Source organism: Lethenteron reissneri, chromosome 17, assembly GCF_015708825.2.
Source record: "Lethenteron reissneri isolate LAM-NWPU_2019-01 chromosome 17, ASM1570882v1, whole genome shotgun sequence".
Classification (NCBI taxonomy): Eukaryota; Metazoa; Chordata; class Hyperoartia; order Petromyzontiformes; family Petromyzontidae; genus Lethenteron; species Lethenteron reissneri.
The window spans coordinates 662,642-685,646 of NC_083795.1; the positions used below are offsets into that span (position 1 = coordinate 662,642).

General features: G+C 50.1%; 1 protein-coding gene across 1 annotated transcript in view; it reads right to left on the reverse strand.

Moving 5' to 3' along the window:
• The window catches only part of SH3PXD2B (SH3 and PX domains 2B), a 37,659-nt gene extending 16,560 nt beyond the window's left edge, over positions 1–21,099 (reverse strand). Inside the window, exons 1-4 of the mRNA XM_061552724.1 lie at positions 20,860–21,099; positions 9,320–9,400; positions 8,157–8,232; positions 2,431–2,507 (exon numbers count right to left, since the gene is read on the reverse strand). Of these exons, the coding sequence (XP_061408708.1) occupies positions 2,431–2,507; positions 8,157–8,232; positions 9,320–9,400; positions 20,860–20,931 (306 nt within the window). The 5' untranslated portion in view covers positions 20,932–21,099. The remainder of the gene's footprint in view (positions 1–2,430; positions 2,508–8,156; positions 8,233–9,319; positions 9,401–20,859) is intronic.
• Between the last annotated feature and the right edge of the window lie 1,906 nt (positions 21,100–23,005).

Consider the following 23,005-nt stretch of genomic DNA (forward strand, 5'->3'; position numbering starts at 1 on the left):
GAGAAAACCTCAAACTACTTGATAGTAATCAATTAATTGTACTGATTTAGGGTTGCAACTTGATACAATAATTGATTATTTTTCGTGAGTTTTTAGTGTCTTGTTTATATTGTTTACGATTTGTTTTTGTCTCAACTGTACAGTGCTGCACGTGTTCTCCACTCGTCAAACGTAACAGCGCATAATTCGTATATACATCATCTCTTTAAATAATAATAGTAGTCTCACAACGATGGAATGCATCGCGAGCATTTGAACTGATGTCATCCGATGGCTTGGTGCCACGCGCAATGGCCTCGCGATTGCGGCTCACAACCGTTGACCACATCGCAACATCGTGACAGATGGCGATGCAACTCGGGGGGGGGGGCCTTCATCTAGCAGCGGATTGATCATGACAGACAATGATAATGAGGTTAGACATTGCCCGATGTATTTTCAACTAAAATAATTCCTCAACTATTTCGACGCACTCTGACGACATACCCCAAGATGTAGCAGCGTCTGTCCGCCAGCCGCCCCATCCAGGGACAACGTTTCACATCCACATCAACGCGTGAATCTGTCCGCAGCGTCTCCCAGCATAACTCGCTCAAGAGTCTTCAAACCACGCTTCATACGATTAGTTGTGGATGGCACTAGAACACTTTCCTTCCATAAGCATCTGCCAATTAAATATTTAATGGAAATTCTAAAAGGAAAGATTTTATTTTAATCCAAATCTACCACAAGCCAATAGAGTGGAATATTTAATCAGTGTAGTGATATTGCTGCCCTTCATAATGCAGACAATTGTAAATGTTGTGGATTTACTCTCCAACACGCCGGTGTGCTGTACTAGTAACGAATTGGCATGTTCTGTTTACGTAACAAACCTTACTCATTGGCTGTGTCGGGTGGTGGCGGGTTTAACGACACGTTTATATATTTATGCGATCCAACCCCCCAAAAAAACGGTATTATGGACTATTTACGAGCAGCGTGGAAGACAGAAGTATTGCTCTGCATAGTTGACGAGCCAACACCATTTCTTAGGAATACGTTTGTGATTTTTAATGTACGAGTAGAATAGCCCCATTACTTGCTGACAGAGCCGATACATCTGAGCGGCATTACGTAGCACGGACACGTGGGCTTCTCAACAACGCTGATGCCGGTCGAGCTCCAGGGCAACGTGGACTACTCGCCGCCCGAGTCACCGAGGCGGCAGCAGCAGTGAGCTGACGTGGTACTCAAGGGAGGATGTATGCCTTGCGCGGCACGGGGGACTCGCAGCATTCTTGAGCCGGGGGTTCCGAGGGCTTTCGGCTGCGTGCCCGAGGCTCCGAGAGGCAACGCCGACACGAGAGCAGAAGGTGAACTAAGCCGCGAGCGCCGGCTCACGGCCTCGCCTGTGAAGATGCCAAGCGCTAGTTTGGTGCTTGTAATTTAATCTTTTGACTACAGAGGCACGCATACCAGGGGCGGTCAGAGTTCATAAATTAGGATGTAAAAATTTGGTGTCGTGGGTTGACGAGAGGAGTCAATCCCTTCCCTCAGCTCTTGATGCGCGTCCACGCGCGAGTGTCGAGGTGGGCGACGCTACGTTGCCCAGCGGTACGCGTGCGCGCAAGGCGGACGGCACACCCCGCAGGCGCCACGCTCGTTTCGTGTTATCGGTCACGGCCAAGACAAGCGCTTACGCCTGCGCGCACGCGACGCTCTTGAGCGACGCTCCGAGCCCCACCGCAGCGGCAGCATTAACGATCCCACAGCGGCCACAATCGTTTTATTGTCTCTGCTGGCAGCGCATTCCCACAGTCACCGGCGCCTCCACAGCAAGGCCACTGTTCCCTGCCCGCTAAGTGGAACTCGTTTTATCCACCATCCCACCCCAACCGCCACTCCCCCACGAGGGTTGATGGGCCGAGTCCTTACAAATGCGAGGCTGAAGGATGCTACTACAGACAACAACGTAGAGATAACAGCGTAGAGATAACAACGTAGAGAAACTATTCATGGCATTAAACACATTGCTAAGTAAATGTCAACTGCTGGTGTTATTCCGAGTATAGATGGATGAAAGACATTAACTATTTCTAGTCATGAAAATTAAACTTTTGAAAGGAAAATGCTGCCTGCATGCCTTTGACGAAAGATCCTGTGGATTTCAGGTTCATGATACATTTTGTCGTCAACAGTCAGAATGAGTGTGCCCCCCTCTTGGCCGTCAGTGGTCAACAAACGTCGAGAAGCAGTGGGGAGCCCCGCAAACCGGAGGCCACGACAGCCGTGTCCCAGACGCGTGTCCCAGACGCGTGTCTGAAACCCCTGCCCCCCAATCCTCTCTGATGTCCGGTGAGTCGCATCGTCACACGTGTCGTGCTGCGTCACGCATGTCCCACGTGTCGTCACGCGTGTCGTCACGCGTGTCTGGCGTCGGCTGCTCACCCTGCAGTACTCGTCTATGGGCTTCAGCCTCCGCACAGCCACGTCCCGAATGTGGCTCCTCCGGAACAGGATCTTGCCTGCAGTCACAGACGCAGCAGAAGCAGCAGTAGCAGCACACAGGCGGCCGTCATTGAGAGGTTAACTATCTCCAGGTGCCGTAGTGGCGAGATGTTCACGACCTCGCCTGGTATACAGGAGTGCGTGGGTTCGATCCCGACCCTGACGCCTGCTGTATATTTGTAGTTTGCGGTGTCTCTCTCCCCGTCGTCACGTGGATTTGACCTCCGGGTCCTCCACATTTAGAAACATGCGTTTAGAGTAATTGGCTGTGATACATTTCCACGTGATGAGCCACTTTGTTAGGCTATCATTTGTCACAGCCAGGTCGCTTCTGAGTTGTTGCGAAAATTCTAAAAATGTACACGCCGCAAATCGTTTGCTTGGAATTAAACATAGCAATCATCGCCTCCCCTCCTGGCAGGGTTCATGCCCGACTGCTGGCCGGAGTCGCCTTGCGCTGCACAGGGGCAGCTGTCGCTGGGGGTGCCCTTCAGATGTCTGAGTGGGGTGCCACGTGAGGCGCTTCGAGTTGGCGAGCCATTGACAAAGAGATTATTGTTGGGTACATCGATACGCAAGACAGAGATATCCCTTATAGCCTTGGCAGACTGTTGGGGCAAGTGCTGTTAGCGAGCACCTAAGAAGGCCGGAATCAAACTCGGGTCACCGGGTTCGTAGCGCAGCATAGTGCTAACACCGCTACACCACCGCTCACCACATCGATATGCAGCACACACACGAACTCGCGTTTAGACGAGATCTGATTTGCACACAGACACACAATTACCCCATGAGCCCAGCAACACGCAGGATTTTTTTTTTGTCAAGCGCCCATTTGATCCTGGAATCAAACGAGGTCACAGCAGTGCGCCCAGCGGCATTCTTCTCGCGTGTGTCAATGGTCCCCGGGTGCCCCCGGTGCTCAACGTCGCGCCTAATTGACCACGGCCACACGGAGGCATTGTTAGGAAACCGATCGGCACTCAAGCTGGGGGTAGCTGCCCTCCTGTCGTTGGTAACCTTCCACCAACAGCGTCATTCACACAGATCCATCACGCAGGAGGCCGATCCCCAAACTGCGGGTGCTGGCGAGTGGCAAGGCTGCACGGCTCTAGGCCACGCACAACCTCTGTTCCTCTCCATCCTGCGCTGCACGCTAATCCCATCTCGCTGGGCGTGTGGCGAGTGCCCTGTGCCCTGTGCAGTATACGGCCCATACAGCACACAAGCCTAAACATTGCAAGTCAGCACAGAGCAAGCTGTTTCACAAGCAGGGAGCAGGGGTGATTGCCATTAAATAGACCCACAGACTGTCCAGAGAGACGCGCCTGGCCATTTCAAAGCTGTGCTAATCAACTAATGAATCCGTGATGAATCTCTTGTGCGATGCAGACCTTAGCTAGCAAATTAAAGCTATCCACAAACTCCATCACCCTCCCAACAACACCATAATCACTCGTGGAGGGATGGGAGGGCCTTGTGTTAATTGACACAAAGCTGCCAAGCAATTGGGTTGTGCATTGGAGGAGTTGATGGTAAGCAAGATCTCACCTCCACAGCTATCAGCGAGTTGTGATTACAAATCAACGACACGCTGCATAGTGAGATCATGGCTAGCTTGTGGAACTGTAAGCTTCACACTGCATAAAAACAGTGTATATCTACCGAGGACTGCCGATTATTATGCTTTCATTTATTTATACACACTTTCTTTATCGAGCCTGAGTCTCAAGCCTCTTTTTCAGGAGGGTCCTGCCAAATTTTCACAGTTGGGGGCGATGCTGCTGCTCTGAGTAATTTTTCAGCATTGGGATGTTTTGACCAACACCAGTCACGTTGGGTGTGGGTTTTTGTTTTAGCAATGGCAGGAAATCCACGCAGAATATGGAAGAGCACAGACTCAGGAGAGAAAGGCGCCCAAGGTGGGAATCGAACCCGGGCATTGTTGGCGTGAGGCGCGAGCGTTGTCGCCGTGCCGCCACCGTGCCACGCGACGTCACTGCAGGCCGTCAACGCTTCTCTTCCTCTGAGTTGGCGTCACAAGTTTTGACCCCATTCATTAAAGGTCAGCTCGGAGGACAACCGTTCCGTGCGAGCATCACGGTGCCGTGAAGGAACGCCGCTCGCAAGTCGTTGCGCGATGCTGATCAATCTCGTCCCTGTGCAAACGTGCACGCCTTTGGTTTAAATGTTTAAATATATAACTCTTGATTATTATTTTTAAACAATGTGTTCATGTCAGTTTACTATTTTTACTAAAACTATGCTGTATAATTTGTAAATTCAGGTTTAAAAAAAATATTACTAAGCGGGGAATGCAAGGTGGCAATACTTTCGGAGAGCCCCAACACATACAAGATAATAAAAAAACATTCACACACACACACACAGATAGAAAGCTGCAGATTTCCTTCAACATCAAGGGCAAATCATTAGATGATTGAAAATGCCAGCATACTGCCGTTATTTAAACGGACATTTGTCAACAGCGCACTCTGTTGACGTTTGAGAGTGCCGTACTTATCCTGATGATGTTCATGTCGCATCAGCGTTACACGGACGGCCGGAGTCGCGAATCAGAAACTACTTTAAATGATTGTCCAAACGTCTGAGTTATTGTGGGCACCGTGAGTTTTGGCAGCACTCGCATGATTTAACAGCCACTCCATGAATACTGCATGCTGGCCCGAATACTCCAATTGCTGTTAAAGCTCCTGAGAGATTAAACAAAAAAAGCCAGTACCAGAAGTTGCAATGTCAAAGCAAGACATTGTGTTCACTAGCGGGGTCCAATCATCCACCGTGCACTCCCGAAAATTCTACAAAATGTCTCCATCTAAGGCGATGATTCAATTCACTGCAGTGAACGTAGAGGCCGCCACCGGCTGTAGGGTTCACTGCAGCCGGCTGTGCACACGGCACAGACATCACAACACCATTGAGGATCGCACGCCAGCTGGATGCGACTGCGTCGCAGGGCACGGATTGCATTGCGACTCGTCCACACTGCAGCGCGTCGACGATTCCTGCACACGCCGTGACGTGCACGCATCGCGAGCTGAAGGAACAAGCGTCGCCAACTCAGCAATAAAGGGGGGGAGGGGATGGGGGTGGGGAGAGGAGGGGGGGTGTTGAGAGAGACTGCGATGTTGTTTACGGAGCAGGGAAAGGCCAAGGTGTCAGTGCCGTGACCGTCCTCGCAGCGGACGGCACCACCTTCCTGTGCTTGCTGCAGCCAGGAAGCGGCCCAGACGCACGCTGCTGCTGCTGGGAGGAGGAGGAGGAGCAGCACGGGGGCCGTCTCTGCCGTCTACGGACGGACGCGGCTCCGTAGCGAGCCAAGGGAACGAGTCGTCTTGCTCGAGAGAGGAGCGAGGGGGGCTCGGTAACGCGGGGAGACGATCCAAATGGGGGTTGCCTGGGCAGCGGCGAGTGGGGTTCAGTGGCCGACAACGTTTAATGAACAGTGCATGAGGCGTAGCTTGGAGACGCTTTCTAACCGCACGGGAAGCCGTCGTTTTGAGGCTTCGAGGTGAAACCGATGAGTGGCGACTTGCTTCTAGAAAAGCTCTCAAGTAACCGGTCTTGAGAGAAGCGAGGAGGAGCAATTCAACTGTAAAAGACCACAATTATGGGGATCCCTAATAAGAAAAATCATAATTATATTTCTCAGCCCTCTTTGTAAGCCCACTGATGGAAGAGGGCCTCCCTCATGCCATGTGATGGGTGCTGTTTGATGACCATATTTCACCATGCTGGTCAGTGCAGGGGCCGGTGAAGGAGGGGGCCCAGAACCGGGAATCAAACTCAGGTACTGCGGGTTCACAGCGGAGTGGCGGCGATGCCACTCACTCCACGCCGTGGGATTGTGTCAAGTTACGTCGCCTTGCAAAGACCTTCGTCACAATCGCAGCATTAAGAAGGTCACTCATACTTATAACTTCGATAAGGATCACTTTCAGGTGTAGGGTTTTTCATACAACAGCACACACACGCACACATTGGTGAAACGATTGTGGTGAATGTTACACGTTCTGTGGGGTGCACACGTCACTGCAGACCGAGCGCTTTGGTAATTCCCTAAATGGATTAGTGGGTAGCAGCAGCAGCAGCTATTGATTTAATTTAAAATGCCCAGGTCGTCACGAATGTGATGACCCAGAGAGATAATCCGGTCAACATATCATCGCTGCAGTACTGTAATCATACTGCAAGCCAAAATTCGTATCCCATTAATAAGCACTGCCACCAAAACTTATGACGTCACGTGCAACTATTAAAGTGGATACATGAACATTGTAGCTTTTTTATACGTGTAAAAGAATTAACACAGAGTGGGCCTGTAATTAGGCGAGTGGAACCTCTAGGGCTGGCCAGGAGGGTTGAGACTTCACTCGGCACTGACACGCTCACTGTGGAGCGGGAGGCCGAGTCCAGGAGCCAGCCTCGGTGCACGGCGCTTTGACAGCCGCCACCGCCACCACCACCACCGCCACCACCACCACCACGGGAGGAATGAAAACCTCATCCTGCTCGATTTGCCAGTTTATTCACAATTAGGAGGACATGTGCTTGTGTGTGTGTGTCTCTGTACGTCTGCGCACGTGATCTAATCAACACACCATCACTCTCCGTCCCTTTATCTTGATGGTATCCAACTAAAAATCGTCATATTTTCCGAGCTTATTCACCAATTATTATTATGTCTCTCAAGCCCAATTTTAGTTTAATTCTCTCGTAAAACATTTGTGGCTTTCTTTTTAGAAAAGTATTTCCAAAACAAGTTATTTATTTTCTGCGTTCCCTGTATTTTTTCCAAGTGTCCTGCAAAAGAGAGCCTCTGCATCTCAATGGGTTCCCAGCTGATTTCACTCTAAAATGTTTTCATTCATTTATAAGCCCCTCGAGAATCCGCAAATTGCTACAAAAACCACGGCTTGGGGAAACGAAGAGCGCCTGGCGTGGCACGCGGGAGGAGGCCTCGCTTTGGACCGAGCGAGGGGAGGAAACTCTTCTGAGGAAACGTCCGCACGTGTGTGTGTGTGCGCATGTGTGTGCGCGTGTGTGCATACGCGTGTGTGCACACGTGTGTATGCATATGCGTGTGTGTGCACACGTGTGTGTGTGTGCGCATATCTATAGATCTGCGAGTGTCTCTCTTGACTGTACGAGGTCATGGCAACAACCAAAACATAACAGAGGCCCAGAGACACACCCAGAGACACACCCTCAATGCCTAAGTTGCACTCTTCCCGATGTAAAACTTACACAACTCCCGAGAAAGGATTTCCTGAAATCCGATCACATTTCATCCCAACAACTGTGGACACAAAAGGACTTTAAGAGTTGATGCATCAATACAGAAACGTTCTCATGGGTGGCAGAGTTGAGTGTGTTCAGCATTATTTCGAGACTTCGTTGTCAGATATAATCAACTGGGAATGAGCCAAACTTAAATAAGGAAGTGCAAAAATCTGTTCCAAATGGTACCACAAAGTGGTTTCCATAACGTTGCATGAAAGGACTGCTTTTAATGAGTGACGGGTCGATCACTTTATTGTTTAAAAATAAACTAAAATCGTTCGTAAGTTTTACAATTCACTCAAAGTCCCCGTATCGACAGCCCTCATAACCGCAACTGCTCACGTGTGCAGGGTGAGTCTCACCGGGCAGGAAGGGGATGGTGCGCTGCTTGGGGTCCTTCTGACCTCCCTGCACAGGAAACTTGTCCAGAAGCTGCATCTGCAGGGCGCCGCATGGTGCAGGGACAGTGAAATCGGCGCACGCGGCCACAACAGAAATAAATAACAAATCGTCAAAGTGCAATGATCATACAGCACAATGAGATGCGAGTTACATGGCAAGCGTGTACGCCGCACAATCTCTCAATCCAAGAGATGACATCAGAGAGCTCCGAATCTTGTAAAAGGCTTCTTTGTCCCTTGAGAAACCATTCAAAGTGTTCCATCGCAGCTGCTTCTAGAATTACAGATTTTCAGGCTTCCCAGGAAAGAGTTTATGATAATTTCAAGTTCCACCGAAGAATCTTTTTCAAATGTCAGAGTCATGCCCTGCTCAAAATGAGCATTGAGGCAGCGTTCATCTCCTCGTGAGAGCCCTGAGCCAGCTTACGGCCCCTACAGCGGGGAAGAGAGTTTATCCAAAGTTGACTTGCCCAAAAAGTGGTACGCTTTTTACTGACCCCAGAGAGATGATGAGCCGAGTCAACCCCCCACCCCCAACCGGGGTTTGAACTCGCGACCTCCAGATGGTGAGCCGCTCGCTCCACTGCCGAGCCACCCGACTGGTTGTTGCCACGGTGATGGTTAATTTGTGGTGGCGATGGATCCGGTTACGACGCCACCTACCCAGGGATCTAAATTCACTTGCAGGGTCCCGACCGCCGCCAAGGCCGGCCGAGCCACACAGAAGTACGATGTTGATCAAGCAACGTAGCATCGGCTTGCCAAATCCTTCATTCAACATCGGTCGAGGAAACAGAAAAGCTTGACACGTAGGTTGTCGCGTTCTGGCGTTTCGTACTGATTCATCCATCGCAGGATCCTCCAGGAAATATACGGTGACTCGGCAAGGATTTCCTGGGTAAATAATCAGCATACTGTTTTCCCCTGGTATTGTCTTATTTAGGATATCCTCAGATGCTTTGGTATGACAGGGCTTGTGAATATAATCAATGTCAATCCTTATCTTATCATTTTTACTGTGCACGTGTCCGTCTCCGTTAAAGAGAGGGAGACGCGTGTTTACGTCGCTATGAGAAGAGGACATCCAGGTTGTGCCGAGCGAGAGGTATGCACGGCGCCACTACCTGCAAGTCGAAGAACTTGCTGTACCTCCTGTAGATGGTGTGGGAGGAGTTGTCAGACCAGCTGACGTAAATGATGTACACCTGCAACAACAAAGAAAAGCATGTGTAAAGCACGCGGCCTGCGGTGAAAGAAGGCACTTGAAAGATGAATGAAAAGCAATCTTAACTTCATCGCTTAAAAACAAAGAAAACGTGGATTCCTCTTCTTTAACGAATGGCTGATGCTGCTGTACAGCCACGACTATCATTTTACATTGAGGTGGTTGATGAGCCAGATGATTGCATATTGAGCTGCTGAGTGGTGGTGGTGCATCGCTGTGACGATGCCCTCCCTTCGTGTTTGTGAATCGGGCGTTGAGTTGCTCCTGAGATGCCCCACGCTCTCTTCTGGGTGGCCACAGTCGCACAACGGAGAGTTTCTAATGTTACAGTTGTGTATCATCAAGTATCCCCCCCATCTATACTCTGTTTTTTCGGTAAAGTCACGTAGGTATAAAATAAAATGTGATTTATTTTATTTTATACCTACGTGACTTTACCGAAAAAACCAGAGTGGATTCCTGCAGTCACGAAAGCTTCAAATCAAGATTAATCCTCCCCATCTACTCCACTGCCATGGTTTGTGTGCATGTGGTTTAGAATTGTGGCCCATTAGCTTCACGGAATATTGAAATCCAGGGAGCCTCTGCGTGAGGTCTTTCACGAGGTGTTTTGTTCGTGACTTCCCGTGGTCCAACGATTCATCTTCGCAGCGTAAATCACGGCAGCCACCGGCTGCTGAGATTCGAGGCAGCGAGCGGTGCCGCAGCTCCTGTAGGAAGTAACGTCGCCTCGTGCGTACTTGTGGGTTAGGTACGTGGCGGCATTAAGGGGAACGAGCCACGCGATGAGCTCAATGTGCATCGAGTCCAAGTCAATGAATTCTGTTTAACTACATTTCCATCCGGAAAAATCCCTTCAGATGGAACATCTCGTTTTTCAGGATGTTCAGGGTCTCAACTGACATGTAGCACACCACATAATGACACTTAGCCACGCACATTTTAAATGTCTAACTACGACGCTGAGATTTAGGTCACACAGAAATAAAATATCTGACGAAAAAATATGTAGAACTATCCCGAGTACATCCCTCGAGTGCAGTTAGATTACCTTCAAAGTACACAGTCAGCAAGTCCCACCTACCAGGGATATGCCTGACCATGCCACGTGCATGTGAGGGTGGATGGGGGGGGCTAAGCAGTTTCTCGGGGGGCGACGCGGCTGCTGGAACGGTGACGCCGCTCATACGACTCAGAGCGAGACTTCCGCTGGCAGCAGTCCTAGGCAAGCCGTGGGGGCACCCACACTGCCGAGCTGCAGGGAACCCTTCCGCCTCTCAGCATCCCCTCTGCCGCCACTCAGGGAGGATGGGGGAGGGTGGAATGCTCAGGAAGTAATTGCGAAGCCACGGGCCAGAGCGGCCCCATACAAGAGTAAGAGGTTCCGACGCTCCTGCGCTGCTCATAGGCGCGTAATTACTGACACGCCGCTTTTGTTACCGGCACACATGCACACTACACGAGCGTGTGCCAGGCACAAACAGTTGTCTGATTACAGTATGTACGTTGAACTTCTTTCGCACCGTGCGTAGCCAACGGTGCTAATCAGAGGCATATATGAAACAGTGCAGGTGCTTGGTTGGTTGTTGCGTCGCAGGAGTGTGAGAGGTGGCGGCGGCGGCTTGGGAAGGCAGTGGAATCGAGCAGTGGATAGACCATGGCTGCTGATGATGATGCAGTGGCTGAGCTGCTAATACGAACCCATGGTCTTTTATAGATGGCCCTACCATGCAGCAGAACTGTTTACCAATCCTCCTCTGCTTGTCTCCTGCACACCTGCCATTGCTCCACTGTTAGATGCCGTAGTCATATTGGACTTCATTCAAACCCCAACATGTCTGACCTCGACGAGCCGTTGGAACCGGCTCCCAATAGACGTGGGCTGTCACAAGTAAGAATTGAAGCATCGGCTCAATTTACACGAGCAAACTTATTCTGAGCCAACACCCAATTCTTAAGAATACAATAATTCTTAAGTGCACTCAGCAGGCTTCGCAACACACAAGGTGTGCACAGAAATGCAGGAACAAAAAGCTGCCAGTTCTAGCCAGACCACCAGCTCCAAAGAACTGAGCTTGGCCATGTTCTGTTGCAGGATGGGCTTTCTCGTGATTGTTGTGCGGTTAACTTAAACACAGCCTGTGATCAGAAGTCAAGTTTTGCGGGTGGCCATTTGCGACGAAGTAACCTCACACAGAGGCCTCGCTGCACCAGAGCCTTGGGGCTTCCCTGAACCACACACTTGGAAAATCAGGAGTGGGTCAAAAGAAAAACTGCAAAGCGCACAACAAATCAGACAGGCTTTATAAAAGGGAAGACCTTTTTACCAATGAATTTGGTTGACGTAAGAATGGGTTTAATACAATTACATACAGTACTATTATTGTAAATTGAGAGCTGTAATAAATATGTCGTTAAAGGCTGATTTTACATACAGTAGAGCAGGTCAAGAAAGACTGTACTGTACTTCGACGTAGTTTACTTGGCGAAAGCGGTTCGGTTAATGTTTTGCGTTGATGCCTGTCATCGCAAGCGCATTAACGTTCCAAAACTTCCAACAATGGTGCAGACGAACGTGACCCACGTGACCCACGTGCTCGTGGCAACGGTGCATTGTTGTTGTTGTGTGGGCGCGGCTTTAAACAATGGCCAGGCACTGTCGTGAGGACCCACCTCGGCTCAACTCGCAACAGACCTGGTCTGAACCGCTACCTTATAGTCCACACAGCTATTACGTTCAGATGGCGAACATCTGCTGCACATTCTCTCAATACTGAACGGAAATGGGCGAGGTTTAGGACTCTGGCTCATGCAGCCGACTCAGCAGTGATGCATGCCCAGTCTAGAAGCTGTTTCACACAATACCGCAAGGGCTTTACTCCCTGAACTTGCACTGCTTTAAGTAATGCACTCAGTACAATGGAACTTGCGTTGTTTCATGCGAGTGGCGAATAATCTCCCCGGAAGCCCTGACTATGTGGTCTCTCGTGTTTTGGCTCGCTGGGAAAGAAGTGTCATGCCTATGATTGGCCAACTTCCATGAGAAACCTTCACGATGCCGATGTAAATTGCATCGGGTGCGGATACCCTGCGGCAGCGGCCCCAAACCTTTTTGGCACCAGGGACCGGTTTCGTGGAAGACAAATTTTTCACGGACCGGGAGGGGGGGGTCATCATTGAGTCTTTCCCCCTTTTTCAAAGAAGCTCTCCAGCAACGTTTGTTTTTGACTCATTGTGGCTACTAGGGGTTAGCAGCTTGTGGGCTTACCAAGACTGTGACTGAGACAAGTGCGCAGTGCGGGAAAGAAGCGCGGACGGAAGTGGTAAAAAAATAATTTCGTGCAAGTGATGTCTTGACCGCGCTTGTGCCAGGCTGGGTGCCCTTTGCAGCCACGAAGGCTCCCCGGCCATGCAGCAGCAGATGAGGTTTTATGGGTTAACTGGCTCTGGTGACTGCTGTGTACAAATATAGCAATCGCACAAGAACACACAATCTCATCCGAAATGCATCACATTGTGAGATGACAGTGCTTCTGCACAAAGGGACGGCATACATCCTTTGTCCATTACGCAATACGTTGAAAGCAGCAATGCCATTTGGTAGATGTTACTTTCATCTGACACCGGCGACTAACGCCGTGTATTACAATAATCCATTACGGGGAAGAAAATGCGATTAGTCCTTTATATTCTGCTGGATGCAGCATGCTAGTCGTGATGCATATTGGCGGAACAGGAATGAAGGAGCGGCTGTCATGATTAAGAGTCTGGATTTAATGACGGATTGGGAGCCATGCACTGTATTTTAAAATGAATTATCCATCCGAGGCATGGACACAATATGGCCAGTCAGCTAAGCTCACAAGGAGGCTTTGTTCTGAGGAGACGACCGAACAAATTTGTTAATGACGATGAACAACTTCCGCTCAGTGCGGAAGCCTTGGCGATCTCAAGCCACCAGGAGAAAGGTCAGTGCAGGGCTTTATCAACTCATCTCAAACCCATGCACGTGCCTGCCGCGGGCATCGAACTGGATAACCTCTCCCAGCCCCAACGAGCCAACCCCCTTGGGACACAAACGCGCCCACGCCTGCAACTCGACGGAACGCCGCTCTTCGACTGGCATCATCTCTGCAAGAAGTAACGCATACTTTAGAAAATAAAAAAAAATCAGTTACTCATCCTCCACAACGGCCAAACAGCTCCTGCCTCAGTGAATATTTTAACAGATTAACTACCAACAATGTCACATGATGATGCCCACAATATTTTTAAGGTTAAATTAAGTGGACGACAGAGAGACAGTAGCAGGTAGAGCGAGATAAACGCTGTGAAATTATGTTCATTTTTATGAGATTGTTTTTTTCTCCGTGGTACCACCTCGAGGTGCAATGATCATCTTACTGGCAGCAGCTCATCAGGGAACAGTCTCCTCGTAAGGGAAACCAACCAAAGTAACAATAATAATCGTGATGTGTTTCACATTTTTTTTACTCAACTTGATATCGTCAGCCATTTTCTTGCGCAAAGAAGCATCGAGGCGTGGCTCATCTCTAATTTACAGGGCTGAGTCAGTTGTGGAAATTCCACATTCCTGTGGTAGGGGAAGAGTACATCCATAAGACAACCACTGTTGACTTCCTCACAAAGTAGTAGACTTTTATCGACCCCAAAGGATGATCTGCCGAGTCAAAACACCCGACCAAAAGTTTAATTCGCAGCCTTGCGATTGTGAGGCGGCCACTACCACTCTTATAGACATCGATATAGAAAATAAAAATTTGTGAATGTCTGTTCGAAATATTTAGCATAATTCCCGACATGCAACAAACTTGAAATTTGGCATGTGGGTAGCTTCCAGACTGTACACCATGCAAACAGTTTAAAAATAAACTTTTGTATTTTGGGGGGGGTCGCAATAATGGATAAGCGAGCGTGTGATGTCACAACTGTGATGTCACCCGCATGCGTAAGCGTCACGCAGTGTGCCTGCTGACGTCACGCATCTCCCCCCCCCACCCTCCGCGGCGTAGCTGTCTGGAAGTTCTAAGGGAACGTGACTAATTTCAGCTCGCCACGTCATTCCCTTCCCGAGTTGCCGAAATCGACCTCACGTATAAGTGGGTTAAGGTTTAATTTCCTTCAATGAAAAACATCCGATTTAGTTAAATTGATTTGTTTCGGCTTTGATCTTTCATGCAAGCATCAATTTTTTTCAGGGTTTTTCAGTGAAATAGAAGGGAATATAAAATTAATCCCAGACAAGAATCCAAGTCCCGGGCGAAGCCAGGTAGTAAAGCTAGTATAAAATATATATAAAGCACGTCATGGATATAAACATAAGAAACATGTGCGGAAGTGGTTTTTGCCACCAGCAAGATGCCACTGCAGCGAGTGCAGCCTCCAGCAGGTTTGTGTGTGAGGACACCCCCCCAAGGAACTCCCCGTCCCACCGCCACCAAAGTGTCTATTGCTTGGCGAGTGGCATAGCCCCAACGCGGCCCAAATGCGAACTTGGGCAACAGGAGCCAGGTCAGTTCGGACATAGTGCCAGTGTTCAGACCCTTCCATGTGTGTTGCAACAAATAATAATACATTTTAAAAGTTGCTTCCTCGACATAGAAGAACGAATCGCGTTCAAAAGCGGCCGCTTGCCAACACGGAGCCAGAGCGAGTGTCGGGGCACGGGGGGCCTGGACACGAGGGGCACAGCAACCGGCCTCCGCGCACACGGCCCTGGCAGGATGCGGCTCTCGGGGGCCCCTTGTTTTGCCGTCTAGCTGGCAGCTGGGGAGAAAATGGCTAAATACTGGAATGCGAAGCCAACTCGTTAAAATAACTGGCTTATCAAGTTGATGGTTTTGATTGATAAACATTCTATCACGCGTCGTCTTCTTCTTCCTCGTATGGCTGATGTCGACGTACAGCAACAGCGATGACTACAGTCTACACCAAGGTGGTTGAGCCGGATGACTGCGTCAAGAGAAGCGGAGTTGTGCATCGCCGTGATGATGCCTCCTTCGTATTTGTGAATTCACGTGGAGTGAAACAATACCTAAGGCATGGCACACTGGTGAGTCGGTGGAACATCGCGTCCCGCTTGCAGGCAAGTTTGTGCATCATGTGACTGCTCTCTGTACGTCACGCTCTCCCTTTGGCTGGAATTCCTCCCTCGCCGTGATTTCATCTTTAGTTGTTTTTCTCCCTCTCGCTGAATTCGTTCTTACCGCATCTTTGCACTGCGCTTGTTTTATGGTCCTTCCTTCCACCACACCTCAACATTCCTCATGCACCAATTGGCAAACTGGGTTTATTTTGGCATCTCTTTGTCCCGTATGCTGAATATTCTTAATCTGCGCTGTAACCCGTCAATCTGTGCCTTGTTGCTTGTTTTCTCACAAACCTCCATTTTAGCAGCACCATCTCCTCATTCCATAACCCTGCACGGCTTTGCATTGCGTCTTTGCCCTCTCCTGCCTCAAACGTCACGTATCACTCTACTTATCACGGCGTTTCTCTCTGGAGTAAAGTACACCCCCAATGCCCAGCTCAAGCTCACGCTCTGTTTCCTGTGGACTCTCCCGGTACCCACGCGGCTGGTGAAGAGGACCACGCGGCTGGTGGAGAGGCCCACGCAAAGCGTCGTGTGAAGGGCGAGTGACCAGCTACCTCTACCGGGGAGACAGCTTTTCCATTTCATAATCGCTCTTGCCTGTGCACAGAAGACAACACTGTCTGCCTACAATACAACACCGTGAAGCATCACGCTAAGAATACGAGCGATGGCAGCGGACAGCTCTCAACCGTGTCCGAACAACACACGGATGACGTGGAGATTTCCCCCATACATGAAAGATCAAGGACCTGCCAAACTGCGAAAGCGGAGGGGTGAAAACCATGAGGTGCATCACTGGTGACCGCCGCCCCGATACGTCGCGAGAGTTCTGGTGGAATGAGTGGACTCCACAGCCACCCTGGATGACGTCGGAAATAACTAAAAATAACACAATTGCAGCCCTGCTGCTTTAAACAAACCAATGCAATACGAAATAAGACGAAGGATTTAGTACGTTCACAATATTAACGCACACACTGTACGCCTGACTCTTAATGCCGCAAGTACAGCATTATATAGGATGGCAACCTCTGTTCATTTGTCTTCAAAGCAATTTTAAGCGCTGACCAAACGTTGGCACAGACATAATAATAATGATCACTCAAGCACCCACTGTTCGTATTTTCTGACGTCCACATCAACATTGGAGTTGCCTCTCCCGCATGTTGCGATCCCCACCAGCTTTGCTCTGAGCTTGGATGGGCATTGTAAATGTTTAAATTGTTCACATTCAAAAGCTTTTTTTTACAGCGTTTAAACCCCCTGCGCCCCCTCACCACCAAAGATTCCACCTCTCCCTGTAGATAGAGATTTCCTCCTCAACACAATCAGGCGCTGTTATTAGCCGTGAAAGTTAACATCCAAGACCTCGGTTTCCTCTCGTACCCAACCCCACCCACTCCTCGACTCCACTCCATCCCTGCACTACACTCCCCCACGTCTTGTTCCCCTCTCCAATCATCAACTTCTTCCATTCATATTCTTAGGTTTTTTTAGGTAAAGTCACGTAGGTAAAACATTTTAATTAATAAAAGTTAAATAAAATTAAATAAAAATCACGACGTTTCGGAGGCAACACAAGCTTCCGTCTTCAGGTGGAACCGTCACAGCACGATTGCTGTAGCATCCTCCTCTCAGTCCCCACCCCCTCTCAGCTCCGCACCTTCCTCCCCGATATTCCTCACCCACAACCCCTGCACTTCATTCGCTGCCATTCCTCAAATCTACTTCCAAACCACAGCCTCCAGACTCCATCCCTCCTGCAAGTTCTACCCCCCACCCCACCCCCTTCCATCCCATTTCCCCAGATCCCATTTCCTCACCAGGTACTTTAACACGACAGCCACCATCCCCAAACCAGCAATATCCCCTTCCTCTCATCTCCCTCCGTGCCACTCCATCTCCCCTCCATCACTGCGGACATCGCTGCCTCATCTCCACCCTCCTTTCTCTCAGTGCTGAAACTACATCTGGAAATGTAAAAACGCGTTCGGTGTTTCACGAGCAGTGTAACGGACATTGGCGACTTTGCAGCGCCACTTTGTAATCTCGTCTTCCTCCTTCTCATTCTGCACCCAAGCTGCCACCCTCGCCTCAACCAGCAATGCAGGCGTACGTGTGTGTGTGCGTACGTGCGTTCATGTGTATGTGTGTACGTGTGTGTGTGTGTGTGCGTACGTGTGTGCGCGTCAACCCACGTCACCCTGTTCACCATTTACTGTCCAACGTGAAGCATTCAAGATATTGTGCTTCCCCTCTGTGGCAAATTGATGTATTTTATCCACCCGGAGCTCTGCTCGTTGTTGTGAGCGTCGCGGCTCAGCAGCGTCCTTCACGAGCCTCCTCCACAGAGGCCGATCTCGACGCCGCTGGTACCGGTCAACAGCACGTGGCACTCAGCTCCACGTCCTCCTGTACCACATCACTCCATCTCTTCTCCAGCCCGTGCCGCGCCCATTGAGCCACATCTATCCGGCAAAACAGAAACTGCTCGGCAGGACGAACAGAATCGCTCCTTGTATCGAATCGCGTTACACCCCGAGATGAACTGGGGTTGAAGGGAGTCATGCAGCCAGACACGAGAGGCAGATGTTCTGCCCCCCCCCCCCCCATATCTCTGAACTTGGCTTAGCAGGACGCAGACAAAGGCTCCGTAAGTCTCGCCGGTTTGTGCAAGTCGCAGATCCGTGTCGGCTGAAAAGTGGGTTTCGTGAAGCCATCTGTGTGGAGCTCTTGAGTTATAGCCTCTCGTGGTGTGTGGGGTTCCCCCACTTCCTCTCACGGGCAATACGCTCTTTAATAATAATAACGTAGTAGCCCCACTTCCCAAAGCAGAACTCTGCCTCCGAGTTTAAACGAAAGCTTCCCTGGACAAATGAATGACGTTGATGAGATGGCTTACATCATATTAATCATTTCAGCAGAAAGTTACCGCAGCTTTCAGAGGCACGCACAGCGCACGCCCGGAACGCCACGGACACAACACAGAGTCGGCTTGTCTTGAACCAATGCTGGCGACCAACGCTTTGTCAGCACAGGCCCCGCTCTGTGTTGGACATGGGTCCCCAGTTCGACACAGAACAACACCCCACGACGTGTCGTGGGGCAGAATACAGCAGCACCATCATCATCAACAGCAGGCAACACCCGCCTCCTTGCCGTAGCCACATCTACACGTGAAGAATACAGTGCATCTTGTGGGCATCTTGTGGGCATCTATGAAAAGGAGCTTCCTAGCACATCGGATTCCTCCTCCTGCGGTCTAAATAATGATTCTGCATTTGTACGAGGAGCGTTGTTGGTTCAACACAACAACCCACATCCTTCTCTGGGATAAATCCACTCCGGCCACAACCATCACCATCACTCTCCTGCACCACCACCATCACCACCACTCTCTCCCGCCCCACCACAACCACCACCACCACCACAATTCTCTCTCCTACCCCACCACCGCTCTCCCTCTCCTGCCCCGCGGTGTCAAAGTTTCCCAACTCGGCATTCTTCACAAAGGGAGCGCCACTGCTGCTCCGCTGCTGCCGCGACACAGCCCAGCGGCAAGCCAGTGTGGAGCTAGAGCAGCGCCGTCTGGGTGTCTACACTACACACCACACACAGACCACACACACACTACACATACACACTCAACACACACACACCACACACACCACACTACATACACTACACTACATACCCTCACTACACACACACAACACACACACACCACACACACTACACCACACACACACTACACCACACACACACTACACACACACACTACACACACACACTACACACACACTGCTTGCGAGTGTCCGGTGCGAGGTTTGCTTTGTTAGAGCCGTGCACTGGAACCGCGAATCCCCCCTCCTTCCCCGTGTGTCCATCCCAGATGTCGACTCTGTGGTGTGTGTGGTGTGTGTGGTGTGTAGCGTGTGTATGTAGTGTGTGGTGTGTGTAGTGTGTGTAGTGTGTGTATGTATGTAGTGTGTGTGTGGTGTGTGTGGTGTGTGTGGTGTGTAGCGTGTGTATGTAGTGTGTGGTGTGTGTAGTGTGTGTGTGGTGTGTAGTGTGTGTATGTATGTAGTGTGTGTGTGTGTGTGTGTGTGGTGTGTAGCGTGTGTGTGTGTGTGTGGTGTGTAGTGTGTGTGTGGTGTGTAGTGTGTGTATGTAGTGTGTGTAGTGTGTGTAGTGTGTGTGTGGTGTGTAGTGTGTGTATGTATGTAGTGTGTGTGTGGTGTGTGTGGTGTGTGTGGTGTGTAGCGTGTGTGTGTGGTGTGTAGTGTGTGTGTGGTGTGTAGTGTGTGTATGTAGTTTGTGGTGTGTAGTGTGTGTATGTAGTTTGTGGTGTGTGTAGTGTGTGTGTGGTGTGTGTGTGGTGTGTGTGTGTGTGTAGTGTGGTGTGTGTGTGTAGTGTGTGTGTAGTGTGTGTGTGTAGTGTGGGGTGTGTGGTGTGTAGTTTGTGTATGTAGTGTGTGTGGTGTGTGTAGTATGTGTGTGTGTAGTGTGGTGTGTGTGTGTAGTGTGTGTGTAGTGTGTGTGTGTAGTGTGGGGTGTGTGGTGTGTAGTTTGTGTATGTAGTGTGTGTGGTGTGTGCAGTGTGTGTATGTAATGTGTGGTGTATGTAGTGTGTGTGTGGTGTGTGTGTGTGTGTGTAGTGTGTGTGGTGTGTGTAGTGTGTGTGTAGTGTGTGTGTGTGGTGTGTGTGTGGTGTGTGTGTGGTGTGTGTGTAGTGTGGTGTGTGTGGTGTGTGTAGTGTGTGTGTAGTGTGTGTAGTGTGTGTGTAGTGTGTGTGTAGTGTGTGTAGTGTGTGTGGTGTGTGTGGTGTGTGTAGTGTGGTGTGTAGTGTGTGTGTAGTGTGTGTGGTGTGGGTGTGGTGTGTGTAGTGTGTGTGTAGTGTGTGTGTAGTGTGTGTGTAGTGTGTGTGTAGTGTGTGTAGTGTGTGTGTAGTGTGTGTAGTGTGGTGTGTGTAGTGTGTGTGTAGTGTGTGTAGTGTGTGTAGTGTGTGTGGTGTGTGTAGTGTGGTGTGTGTAGTGTGTGTGTGTAGTGTGTGTGTGTAGTGTGTGTGTGTAGTGTGTGTGTGTAGTGTGTGTGTAGTGTGTAGGGTGTGTAGTGTGTGTGTAGTGTGTGTAGTGTGTGTGTGGTGTGTGTATGTGGTGTAGTGTGTGTAGTGTATGTGTAGAGTGTGTTTGTGTAGTGTGTGGTGTGTGTGTGTAGTGTGTGTGTGTAGTGTGTGTGTATGTAGTGTGTGTATGTGGTGTGTGTGTGGTGTGTGTGGTGTAGTGTAGTGTATGTAGTGTGTGTGTGTAGAGAGAAGTGCTCACGTAGTGTTTGCTCGGCGCCCTGCGCTTCTGGAAGTCCTGCACCCTCACGTCCGAGATGGCCCTGTGCGCCATGGGTGCTGGGTGATGCCACCACGCCCGTCCTCTCTACGCCTCCTCCTCTTCTCCTGCACGGCGACTCGGAGATGCTCTCTCCACCTCCTCGCTCCTCCCGCTCTCAGACTCTCTCCTCCTCTGTGCGCTCGGCCACTCACGGGGGCGCTGAGTCGGCACGCCGCCTCCTCCTCCTCCACTTCTGCCTCCTCCTCCACTACTGCCTCTTCCTCCTCCTTCTCCTCCTCCTCCGCCTCCTCCTCCACCACTACTGCCTCCTCCTCCACCACAATCGCAGTGACGCGAGCACGCGGGATGATGGCAGCTCCCACAACCCCCGCCAGGACCGCCAGTCGCTGCCTCCCACCCGAGCAACTCCTCCGCTCGCCCAGCAGACGATGATCGATGTCTCCCCGCCCCTACCAGCGCCCATGCTGGTGGCTCTTTTCAAGTGTCATGTGGTAGTCGTATTGTTACCGTCTTTGTTGTTGTTGATGTTATCATCATGAAACAATTGAGGCGATTCAAAGCGCCGCATCAAATCAAATAGCGCTGTCCGGTCCGCCGAGACGTAGACACGTCTGCTGATCACGGTAATTCCTGAGACGTGGCTGTTTTCTTGCCAACTTACACACGCACGTTTGAACAAATTAATCAATTGCACTGGAAGACGACGATTTCCAGCAGCACTCTATTGAGTTGTCTGCAACCATTGCAATTTTCCATCATGTCTTTTTATTTTTAATAATTAAGTTTTTTTGGACTTCCCACCTCCAAATGGTCGTTTGCAAGAGCAAACCAGCAGTGCATGGAAGCAGATATCACAGAACCACCTCTGCAATCTCAAGTGAATTCCTATCAACACCAATAAACGCAACACATTTGTCAAGAACACTGCCTTAAAAGAAACATAATTGGAGACAGTCCAGGCAATTATCATTTTTTTATAGTATAGAGGGCGGATATGAATGAAAATTTAAAAAATACATTCTGACGCCAGTTTTTAATTAGTTATATGAATAGTTACCAAATAGTATTAGTAAATAAACACGTACAAATGTCCCCGATATAGTGCCTTGTGGGAAGGTTTGTTTTGGTGTGAAAACGTCACAATCAGCATTGGTGGGCCCAGCCACCACCTCAATAGCAGGCACTTAACCTGCCACAAACCCCTGAGTTACAGAAGTCTGTTACACAACATCTGAAGGGTGAAACTAAAGCAAATGAAACTAGACAGTGACACGGGGTGTCTTGCACTCAATAATAAAGTTGCCTGTGTGTTTTTAAGTGGCTTTGCGCTCTGTCAGTCCTGCCGGCTGCACGGCCCCCAAGTTTCATGACGAAGGCGGCCACGTGCCATGGCTGCGGCCTCATTCCCACGGGAGACGAACGCAAGGCCGCGGCCACCATGCCGCGTCGCTCGGCCTCTTGGTGCCCAGCGCCTGCACGGCGAGCGGAGACGAGCGGTCGGGCGAGGCGGCGTTGGCCACGTTCCGCTCACCACGCTCGCGGTGAGAGCAGCAGATTGGGGGAGGCGCTGCCACTCTCGTGTTGCTCTGAGCACGGATGGGCAGCTCCCTCCCTGCGGTTGACGCAAATGTTCATTGCATCACAAACCGATCATTTTAATTCTCAGAGCTATAATTTAGCCAAAGTGGCTTTCCAAGCAAAAAAAATATGTTTGAAGCATTTGTTACATCAGTTGCACGGCCTTCTGGGAGCGCATTTTTAAAAGACCGATTGCTGATGAGACATTGCACGTTGAAGAAACTGGTCCAGAGATAGCTTGCTTGTCAACAATCACTGCTGTTGAGCTGCTGATGTTACAGATGACAACCCTATTTTTACCATATGGTCTCAGTCGGACGAAAAATTGGTCATGCATATCTCTAAATAATCAAAGAGGGTCTGCTTATTTAAGAAACGTGCACAGCCCTTCTGTGAATCCACCGCGGGATGTAGGCCTCTCCATGTGCAGGCTGCTGTGGGATGATACTCCACCACGGCAGGCAGAACTCACGCCGGTAACGCGTGTGCGAGGCAGCTCTCGGACAAATCTAGCTGCCGAAGCACGGCATCATGGCTGGAACACAGA